The sequence below is a fragment of the Anguilla rostrata genome, chromosome 5 (genome assembly GCF_018555375.3).
Source record: "Anguilla rostrata isolate EN2019 chromosome 5, ASM1855537v3, whole genome shotgun sequence".
Taxonomy (NCBI): domain Eukaryota; kingdom Metazoa; phylum Chordata; class Actinopteri; order Anguilliformes; family Anguillidae; genus Anguilla; species Anguilla rostrata.
Genome location: NC_057937.1, coordinates 60,344,221 through 60,356,219, shown reverse-complemented (window position 1 = coordinate 60,356,219; position 11,999 = coordinate 60,344,221). Strand labels below are relative to the sequence as shown.

At 43.7% G+C, this 11,999-nt stretch overlaps 1 protein-coding gene across 2 annotated transcripts in view; it reads right to left on the bottom strand.

Annotated features, from left to right (window-relative positions):
• ugt8 (UDP glycosyltransferase 8) overlaps positions 1–11,999 on the bottom strand; it is a 29,146-nt gene that overhangs the window by 4,926 nt on the left and 12,221 nt on the right. For both annotated transcript variants that reach the window (XM_064337506.1, XM_064337507.1), the window contains exons 3-5: positions 9,688–9,830; positions 5,756–5,832; positions 458–677 (exon numbers count right to left, since the gene is read on the bottom strand). In XM_064337506.1, coding sequence (XP_064193576.1) covers positions 458–677; positions 5,756–5,832; positions 9,688–9,830 — 440 coding nt within the window. The remainder of the gene's footprint in view (positions 1–457; positions 678–5,755; positions 5,833–9,687; positions 9,831–11,999) is intronic.

Sequence of the window (11,999 nt, the reverse complement as noted above, 5' to 3'; positions counted from 1 at the left end):
GATGAAGAAATCAGTCAAGGTGTGTGTGTGTTCATACCTCCGTGTGTGTGTGCATGTGTGAGTTTGTGTGAGTGTGTGTTTTTGTGTGTTTGCGTCCATGTATGTGCAGGTGTATACCTGTGTGTGTGTTTGTGTGTGTGTGTGCATGTGCGTATGCGTGTATGTGTGTGTGTGTGTGTGTGCATGCCCGTGCCTATGTGTGTGTGTGTGTGTGTGTGTGTGTGTGTGCACGCATGCGTGAACATCTGTCTGTTCAGTTTAACATGACTGTGTTTGTACATGCAAGTGTGCAAGTGCTTGAAGCCACAAAGCAACAACATGCAGCACACACACACAGAACCCACACAGTGTCCCCACGGGAGCGGTGCTAGGCAACGACTCTCCGAAAAAGGTGACTCACACCCCCCCTGAGTTGCCCCGGAGACGGCGCCCACGTTACGACCGCCAGCACCGTTACCTGTTGTCCTTCATGACCTTCACCATGGCCTGGTACAGGTCTTCCTCGCTCATCCTCTTCCACTCCAGCATGATGCCCATGCCCTTGGCCTCCACGCGGGTCATGGTGTCGTAGTGGTCCCCGAAAAGCGGCACCCCCACCACGGGGACGCCGTGGTACATGGCCTCGTAGATGCTGTTCAGGCCCCCGTGACTCAGAAAGGCTCGGATGTTGGGGTGACCTGAGGGGAAACAATGTTCCAAGTTTTTGTTGCGCCTTTAACGCTTAACCTTCTCGAGACGCTTGGCAGACGCTCTTATCCAGAGCGAATCGCGTAACTGACAAGTCTCTGTACTTCCAGTCCATTTATACGGCAGGACTATGGGCTTACTGTACGTCGCTTTGGATAAAAGCGTCTGCCAAACAAACGTAATGTAATGTCATGTAGGACAGTAGCTGAAGTGATTCCAGTTAAGCTCCCATAAGAGTAAAGGAAAACGGCAAGACCCTCGCAAAAGGCAAAAAGATGCTTAACTGTATGCAGAGCACAAACCTGATAAAACTCAAAACAATGAGCGGAGTAATAGTAAAAAAAAAAACAAAGGCAGAACACGCAAAAAGTAACAAATAATACAATTTAATTACACACAAGTGTAACCGCACAGAACGGACATTTTGCCGAGGAATTTTCTCAAGGGATTGCTTGACGTGCATAGTAGGGCCAACATCGTGTTCCAGCCTAATGCAACCAAGTTTACTTTTGTACCGAGTATCCAAGGGTACAAAGGTAGTTCCCCACCAGGGAACGAAACCGACAGCCTTGGAGTAGCAACCCCGGTTCCCTAAACATTACACTGCCACCTACAATTATACCTGGACTAGATGGGGGAGGGGGAGAGGGGGGAAGCTAGCTTCCTGTATTTTTATCTCTTTGTCTTGCTTAGCATCATGAAACGACTTAATTGAGGAGGAAACAGTATATTTTTTAATAACCACTGATAGCCTCCTAGAACTACGGCGAATGAAGGTCTACATGTGTACCGTCTATTAGGTGTTGCCTAGTTACAGTACTGGTGTTGCATAGCTACGGTGGAGTTTATAACCATTTGCCTACATTGCTGCCGGAATGCAAAAGAAAGGAGCGCAATATGAAAACAAAGCAAGAACAGTGAAAGGGAAGGAGATTTAAGTGAACACAAGTACAATGTTCACATTATGTTATCCAGACATCATGGTGTACCGCTAGATTAGAAGCCTCTACAACAACAAAATCTTCCAGGCTGAAAGACTGAGGGACAAGTTATGTGCCTTTACAATCTTTACGAAAATTCAGACCTTTTCATCTCGTCTTTTAGCAATGAATATATAAATACATGAGTGTGTGTGTGTTAAATAATAACAAACGGAACACATGAGATGTGTTGCTTATCTTGTGCGTACCGAATACCGTTATCGTCTCTCGAGCATCGACCGGTCAGAACAGTCACCTGCCATTAATTAAGGCCAAGGACACTCTTGCACACAAACAGTTTTAACAGACAAGACAAGCCTCTTTATGCCATAACGATTTTTAACCCTGTCACAGACAAACTCATCGGGCTGTGTGAAACACGAGGTCATCTAAGGCATCTTAAAATATGCCCATAACAATGGACGGTGACGAGTCCCCTCCAACAGTAGTCAGGGACGAGACAGCAGGACAATCAGGCACGGCATATTCAGTGCCTGCCTGTCAGGTTACTCATTCACCTAAAACGATTTCATGAGTGATCTATTCCTCTCGCTCACTGATAATGATATAATAGGTGATGTATTTCCCCGGCACAGATCAACACCGCCTTCCCTGTCCATTACCCATAATTCCATGGGGGGCGGCTGAATTTTAAATCCACACGCAGCCCCAGCGGTCTGGAAAAACCCCTGCACTTCAGCAGTAATTTTTTTTTTTTTTTTTAAAGTCAGCTGTCACATGCCGAGATAGATTTTCGATAAGGCCGCGTTATGTTTCTGGTTTCTCTGAAAGAGAACTGCACACAGGAACGGGGCATAACCCAGGAAAATCCCAGGTGAAATTTCGTAATCTTCACCATCTGAGCAAAGCTATCGCCCCAGGATATCACAACCATCGCTGATACGGGGGCCTCGTGGCCCTTCGACCCGACTCACACGTACAAGTCAAAGTGACAATCGGTCTTATCGCTCCTTGAAGCGCCTGGGTTCGAAACAGACCAGATTTGTTTTATTTCTAAGCGTCGCCAATGGCATGCAGGAGAATGCTGAACTCTGTGCTCTGTGCTTTTTCCTATTTGTACATGCATTGAGAAAGCATTTGAATACTGCTTTGTGTATACTAGATCTGCGGTCCCGCCAAGCAATGCTTGGTTGGACTACAGAGAAACTACAGGCAAACATCTCAATGGTACCCACTGCAAGTGGTTTCGTTATTCAAAGTTATCCGCATTGCATAGTTGGGGGGACTATGTCACAAGCTACTTTGTCACATGGACACATGCTTGTCAATGCTCTGGCAGGGAATGATGACCTCAATTGACTTTTGGGCATGGACTAACATATACAGACTAGCTAATTTGGCAGCAATATCATCCAAATGATATTGCGTGGCATCAATTTACTGACATCAAAAAAAAAAGATCAGACATCAAATTATGCTTGGATGTTAATCCCATCTTCATCACCGATATGACATTGGGCAGCAGTGGCCGGTGATTTAGGTGGAAAAGGAAAGTTTATTTACCCATTATTCATCAATATAACAAAGGATCAGAGCCACTGGAGACAGGCCTACATGTCAGTTCATTCCCAGTCCTAGGCCTGCATCCCACCCACCCACCCCATGCGGGTGTCAATCAAGGTTCAGCCTTATGACATCACCCAGCACACCAAAATGGCCCAATGGGATGTATTACCCTGTCAGAGATATGGATGCATGTGCATGTGTGCATATACATTTTGTTATGAGTGTGACTCTTTTTTCAGGGCTTTTCAAAGCCAGAGCATAATTTCCTACACTTCTCCTTCTGTGAAAAAAAATATATATTTTCACATATCCCTGGATTGAGGGAACACTGGGTCTGGGGCCTCTTTGGCCACAGAAAACACTACCTGTATTTCGAGGGACACATTTCCTACTGGAACAACAGTGGCATTTATTTGAGTGGCACATCTCCACCAACCTGGACAGTATCTAGTATCAGCAACAGAAGTTATTATCCCTTCCTTTGCCTGTGGGCAAGCAAAGCTGCCCATTTTCTGTTTGGCTATCCTGTTCAGACAGACAGACATGAACATACAGTCATACAGACAGTCACTCAAAGTCAGTCAGTCACACAGACAGACACACACATTAATCTGTGTCATGTATGCAGCTAATTTCATAAACCCAGTCTGATGTCGAGACTCCAGTGTGACATGCCGTATCTAGGTACAGTGTCAGAATGACAAACTGCTGTTCCCCAGTCCTGGCTATATATTGGACTGAACAGACACCTCTATTCAGGGATAATTAAAGAGGTACATTTATACTACTCTCGACAATAAAGTCAAAGTCGTCGTAAATTTTCTCTATTTGTGATCCTGCCTTTCTAAACACCATGCGGATGTTAAATTCTTATTTGAAGGACAGGTTATAAACAGGCACCTGCATTTCTTTTACAGCAGCTGTGTAAATTTACATATTAACAGTATGTAGCACCAAATTATCAGAGCCTTGCATTGATGTTTCTTTACACATGATTCATTGGGGTTTGGTACCTTCACCCAAGGCACAGCAAGCGGTATGCTAACCAGGATTCAAACCTGCAACTGTCTGATTACAGGCCCAGTATTCAAGCCAAATTATCTTCAATTTTTCAAAGTGCTACAAGAAAGCAATAACCTATGGTCTAGATCCAGTCATAATGCTTCTACATTCATCCTTCATTTCAGAATAATGAATTGGAAAAAAAATGTTAAATGATTTTCCTTTGTTTTCTGGCAAAACTGGGATACTGGTTTGAGAAAATCTGAAAAATACCGGTATAAATGCATCATGTAATTAAGATTAAGATAAAATAAATAGCACTAGAACACAAAAATCTACAATAAACACATTGACCTTTTCAGAAAACGGATTACCCTCGTAGGTCCACTTCTGCAGTCAGAGAGTTTGACCCACTCAAAACATGCATGAAGGACATTTTCACTGGAAAATTGTTCTGCAAAATCTTGTTCCAACTTATCAACAAATTGTTCCTTGTTACTTTTGGCACGCTGAAGAAGGGCGTCCTGCCCGATCAGTCCCAGAGGTAAAATCTCTCTGAGTGGCGCTGTTTTCACAAGGCTTATAAAAACAGAGGGTATAAGTCTGGCACCTGAGGCTTCCCCAACATCAACACCAAGCCCAAAACGAAGGCACGAAAACTAGCCAGAGGCACATCGCACCTACGGACACCGCCATTCCAACAGGCGCTGCCGCGTGGAGAAACCAGCACCCGGGGGGCTCCTGACAGCACCCATTGTTTCTGAGCATGCTCGGTGACCTTAGACCCCCCCCTGCCCCCCCACCCCCAGCCCCCCGCCCTCACCCTGCTCCCAGATCATCGACACAGGTCTGTTGTTCGTTACCCGCCCTCCCTCCCCCCCTCCCCCCCCCCCACAATTGGCCCGATTGTTCTCGGCCTCCACGGAAAGAGCCGGAACCTGAGGGCACAAGCAAACCAGCCTACAGGAGGACGGGAGGCTCACGAGGTCAGCCTGCTCGTACACAACAAAGCAAAGGGGCGGATACAATCAAAGCTCAGAGCGACTTTCACATTACATTACATTACATTACAGGCGTTTAGCAGACGCTCTCATCCAGAGCAACTTACAAAACTTTACATTACAGGCATTTAGCAGACGCTCTTATCCAGAGCAACTTACAAAACTTTACATTACAGGCATTTAGCAGACGCTCTTATCCAGAGACTTACAAACTTACATACAGGCGTAGCAGAGTTTTATCAGAGCAACTACAAACTTTACATTACAGGCATTTAGCAGACGCTCTCATCCAGAGCAACTTACGAAACTTTACATTACAGGCATTTAGCAGACGCTCTTATCCAGAGCAACTTACACTTTTTACACAGCCTTTACACTGCGTCCATTTATGCAGCTGGATACGTACTGGAGCAATGCTCAAGGGTATCTTGCTCAAGGGTATAACGGCAGTGTCCTGCCTGAGAACTGCCCTCCAACCTTTCAGGTCACAAGACCAGTTCCCTGACCATCACAACACCTACTTGGTCATAAGAGGGGGAAAGGAAACAGCCGACTTACCAAGTAGGTCATTCTGTGGCATCCATTCCACAAGCTTGGTATTGTTTCCTAAATTACTGGGTACAATTCCAGAAAACCTAAGGGCAAAGAGAAGGCACATTTAGGCAAAGAAATGCATACGTATTTTTAAAAATACACGAACATACAGTACATGTAAGTAATGACATAATACTGCCATTATTTTCAGACAGAATACATCAGAAATTGAGGTTTATCATTTTAAAAGTGACCTCAGACAAAATAATTAACATTCTCAACAGAGTTTAATTTAAATGCACTAGTAATCAAGCCATCAGTAACCGGGGTCTCTCAAGGATATTCCTGTTTTCTTTATCATCTGCTTTCAGAAGCTAGATTCTTTTTTGCTGAGCTGCCATATATATATATATATGTCGTTCTGGCCTTCATATGAAGCACTGTTGATTTTTGCATGTTTTATTCTGCAGTTGTGCCAAGACAAGCCCCTTTTTTTGTATGAATTTGCAAGTAGTTAAATTATTTTCCTCAATGGAAAATACGTCCCATTTTCGGTTAAAGGTTCTTTTTATTGTTTTGCAAGAGTGATAACAAAGGGCGCAATATTGATCATTCGTAACCGCACATGCTTACAGATTCATACCGCGTTTGGTTGAGCAAGCAAATCACACAACTGCTTGCATACACCTCTCTTTCTAACAACGGCAGAGAAAACATTCAGCACCTTTGGTACAGTTCCCTAACCACTATTACTACACAGTCGTGACACACACGCGAAGGAATTTGAATGTACAGCATAATCCTTTAATTCAGCGAATTAAGAAGTTGATAAATTATAATTTAAAACATCGTCGTTTAAAGCTAATGATACCCATTATCATACCCATTGTCCAAGAGTGACACTGAGGAGAAACCAAAGGTCTGCTTATGTGAGTAAATGAAAACCACCCATCCATCCATTATCTATATCCTGGGCGGGGTCGCAAGAGCTGCTGGAGCCTATCCCAGCATGCATTGGGAGAGAGGCAGGAAATACACACTGGAGAGGCCGGCAATCTATCGCAGGGCACACACACACCATTCACTCACACACTCATACCTATGGGAAATTTAGAGTCTCCAATTAACCTACTTGTAGGGAGTACCCGGAGGAAACCCACGCGGACACGGGGAGAACACGGAAACCCCACACAGGAAGGCCCAAGCCGAGATTCAAACCCCCAAATTTTCTTGCTGTGAGGTGACAGCACTACCAGTTTAGGATAGAGTTCTTATCTATATAAATCACAGTAAAACCTTGATGCTGTGTAATAACAATTCCTTTTTTATATAAAGTTTCTCTTACATGATTGTACACAATCCACCCGTAAAGTAAAGCTAATTGCTGTGAGTGCCCTCCAGCTGGAATATTATTCCTCCAGCCCTTCCTAATCCGTAAATCATGTCATTGCCAGCACTGTCACAACAGAAGATTATCTTGCGACACGTTATGAAAACAAAATATAAATACACAAGTTTTTTTATGGCATACAGAAGGGATCTCAAACTTAAATCTGGGTGTGTTCCTGCACTTAAGTGCATAATTTAAGTCACTGATTAGCTAGAGAGACGGCACGCCTTGTTTCCAAGGCCTAAACGGGCCGCTGATCGAAAGGACATCTCAAAAACTGGCTGAGCCTGGGGCGGCCCTCCAGGACGGGACCCCTGAGACCGCTGTCTCACGCAGACATATCATCTGCAGATTAGGCTAGAAATTAGCCTTTTTTTCCATCGACAGAACTTCATGTGTATCCTACACCCACTTTCAGGTTTCTATCTGGTGCACAGATAGAGACACAAATACAAACACTCTATACATCTATAAATACCAGTTTTCTAGCCTAATGTATTAATTAGTTTAAACTTATTAAAGATGCCAAGTTACAGAGAGCAAGTTTTAGCTTCATCCAATTACAACCAATCCATATGGACATTTTCTTGCTGAGAAATCTCATGAGCTTTTTAATCTTTAAAATATTTATCAACGACACCCCCTTCCCCTAACATCATAAGCTTTCCGATAATAATAATAATATTCAGTCACCATGGCTTTACATTTTTGCTTGGAGTTGGTTGATAATGCACACTGAATCCCAAATGAATGCGCACCTCAGTTTTTTAAATGACATCACAGGAATTCCAGGGTTCCCAGACTGCATGTAAAAAAGCAGCAACATGATTGGCTCTTTGGTTCCCCCAAGCTTTCAGGTCAGCAGGCAAGAGCTGCATGAGCAGGGAATTCAACTAGACCTGAAATCTGGAAAGACGCCTTAAAGACGATGGCGTGGACGTTTTCCCTTCTATAGACCCAGCTGGCCTGCCAATGAGCAATCTTGTTGTTGGGTAGTCAATAATTACATGACTGATCTCCGCCAAAGATCCTGTGGTCACATATTTATTGCTCTGACGGTGCATATTTAAAGAACAGGGACTGTGACCTGACGCAACGCTCAATGGGAACACGTACAGTACAGTACAAGCTTTCAAAGAAATCTGGAAGAACAGGTACACATCCTGCTGACTGTGCTTACTGATGAGCGTTGTTAAGAAGAACTTCGCACTTCCAACCCGATAGTCTTGGATGTATTTCCCCCCCACCCTCCCCCCCTCCCCCCTTCCCCCTTCAACCCAGCCAACAAAACCTTAACGTACTTCTATATACAGTCAATTGTCCGAACGAGACCTCACAGACACAGCTGGGGATGTCCTCCATTTTGAACGGAGACAAGGAGCAGTGAACTCCGGGTTAAAAGTGGTCACATTACTGGCCGCTTACGTCAGACTGACTCAGTGGAGGACAGACTGCCTTATCGGTGAAACAGGTACACATTGCATCCAGATAGCAAGTTCATAAGATAAGGGGCGAGTCCATGGAATGCTGCATTGTTTTTGAGAATTGTTTCCTCTACTGGGCACGTAGTGTATAGCGTAGTATAATCGAGAATGAAAACTCGAAAGCTCTTACGCTCTAAAGCACGAGGAATGTTTTATTCAACCGTGCCAGTTGCCACTTCAGCCCATTGATCTTAGTAGGGACTCTAATACAGTGGTTTTAAACTATTTGCAAGCCTGGGTCTCTCTTTATTTTTGGGACACACCCTGCACGGCTCCACAGGGACTATCCCAGGGCTGCCCAATCCTGTTCCTGGAGATCTACTGTACCGTCCTGTCAGTTTTCAACCCTAATTTTGCACACCTGACTCTGTTAATTAGCGGCTCAATGAGATCTCTAGCTGTTGAGTGAGGAGAGCTTTGTTAGATGGAGTGAAAACCTACAGGACAGTAGATTTCCAGGAACAGGGTTGGGTAGTCCTGCTCTAGATGTTCAGTGAGGAGAGCTTTCTAAGGACTGGAGTGAAAACCTACAGGACAGCAGATTTCCAGGAACAGGGCTGGGTAGTCCTGCTCTAGCTGTTCAGTGAGGAGAGCTTTCTAAGGACTGGAGTGAAAACCTACAGGACAGCAGATTTCCAGGAACAGGGCTGGGTAGTCCTGCTCTAGCTGTTGAGTGAGGTGTGCTTTGTTAGATGGAGTGAAAACCTACAGGACATCAAATTTCCAGGGACAGGGCTGGGTAGTCCTGCTCTAGCTGTTGAGCGAGGAGAGCTTTGTAAGGACTGGAGTGAAAACCTACAGGACGATAGATCTCTAGTTGTTGAGCGAGGAGAGCTTTGTAAGGACTGGAGTGAAAACCTACAGGACGATAGATCTCTAGCTGTTGAGCGAGGAGAGCTTTGTAAGGACTGGAGTGAAAACCTACAGGACGATAGATCTCTAGCTGTTGAGTGAGGAGAGCTTTGTTAGGGTTGGAGTGAAAACCTACAGGACGGCAGACCTCCAGGACCAGGGTTGGGCACCCCTGGACTACACTCTTTCTGCTTGGGGGGAGAAACAGGCTTTTTCGGGATACGCCGTACCTCCATATGACCTTCTGCGGGAGGCGCCCCAGAGCTCCTGCCAGTTTTCGGGCGATGTCATCGGACAGGTACTTCACACCTGCCCCAAAGGAGACCAGCACAAACCCATTCTCCTCTGCACTGTTGGCCCAAGATTGAAATTCCTTTAAAAATAAAAAAAAAGAAAGAAAGAAAAGAAAAACCAAGAAATTAGAATAGCAGACTTAAGTGATGGGGAAGACAATTTTTTCAGGGTTTGATTTCAGTGGAAATGTAATAAAATTGCGAAATTTCCTTTTTTGCAGTTTGCTTTTCAGAAATAACCAAACGTTATTTCCTCGTTGGTCACGGTATTATTTGTTCAATATGGAAGATGTAATCATTGACTATGCATATTATTATTGTTATGTCACTTCTAAATTAAACCAACATTCAATAATTCATCTACAAATAAATTATATATTGTGCCTTTCATTGAAGAAAATAACACATGCATATCATAAGAAAGTGTATGACTCGGTGGACTACATGGATCCATTGGACCAGCGGTGTCCAATCTTATCCAGGTATTTCAGGTACGCAGGCATTTCTTTTATCCCATCACCACGACACCCGATTCAACTAAATAACTAACCGTGGTCTTCAATCAAGACCTTGATAAGTAGAATCAGGTGGGCGGAGTGCTGGGAAATAACAAAAGTCTGCACCCACACTGGCCCTTTTAGGACACGATGGGACACCTATGTGTGAGATATTATGGCACCATGTTCCAAGTGGATAAAGACCAGAGGTGGAAAATCCTTGTTCAGAAAGTAAAAGGCCTCCCCAATATTTTGTTCCAATTACCTGGATTTGCTAATCAGCACAACGGGCAAGATGTAGAAATAATTAAATCAGCTGGCTGGGTTCATGGGTGGAAGAAACACACGGCAGGACCTTTACTTTCTGACCCCAAAACGGTGATTCCAGTCATGTTATACAGAATATTAAGAAGACCAAACTAGCAAACACAACCTGAGGAAATACAAAATTAATATACAATAACAAAGCTATACATATTAATATCAAATACACGTTAATAGCTATACATATTAATAACAAATACATACATAATTTAGCGATCAAATATAAGACAATTGGATTGGATTGGAGTGTGTGAACGTGTCTTAATTTTAACACAAACACAAAACGGAATGTAGTGTCTGTCTGTTGAGCCAGAAGAGTAATATTGAACGATCATGCCATACACACACATCACATACATATCCCATACATCCCACAAGCTTCCACTCTAAACTCTATTATATTTAAATATAATAATATTGTACTATTTTATACATACGTACAAAACCATATTTAAATACATGTATTTAATACATTTATTACACAATAAATTTAAATAGATTTTGAATTTCCCACCATATATTTAAATATATAGCTTTGTTATATGTAACTTCTAACTGTTTTACGGGTTAGACATTTCAAGAATAAGGAAAATCTTAATAGTGCAAAGCACAGGCTAACCAGAGGGAATCTGGCCTTAGGCAATGTGTATATATCATTATGCTTGTACTGAACATAAATACGCAGAGGTGTTCCATTATATCTTTAATGTATCTTTATCCTGTTCTGTATGACTACATATTTTAGTCGTAAACGTGACTGGTTGAAAAATTCAACAGGAATGTTTTCCAAGAATTTCTGGAATCTAAAGAGCTAAGGAATTTCACATACGCACCCATATTTCACCCTGATCTGGTCGTGAAATCTTTTCCTGACTGCGTACGAACAAGATTGTGCACGTAGGACAACGGCGTTTCTGCTCTTGGTTCCAACCCATCCATCCATCCATTATCTAACCAGCTTATCCGGGTCACAGTCAGGTTGAGTGCTGAAGCTTCTCTCAGCATGCACTGGGCGAGAGGCAGAAATACACCCTGGACAGGCCACCTATCCATCACAGGGCACACACACACCATTCACTGACCATTCACTTACACACTCATACCTACGGGCAATTTAGAGTCTCCAATTAGCCTGACCTGCATGTCTTCGGACTGTGGAAGGAAACTGGGGTGCCCGGAGGAAACCCACGTGAACACAGGGGGAAACTGCGTACAGTCACCACACAGACAGGCAGAGACTGGGATTCGAACCCAGGACCTTCTTGCTGTGTCAGTGCTACCCACTGCACCACCGTGCCGCCCCAACCCATCAAATTCAATAAAAAAAAAAAAGATGTCTTTACCGAGAGGCTAGCTTTCTACTATGACATCACTGATACCGAGGGGGTGGGCGGGGCTTAGCGTTGACTTAGACCGAGTTCTCCTTGA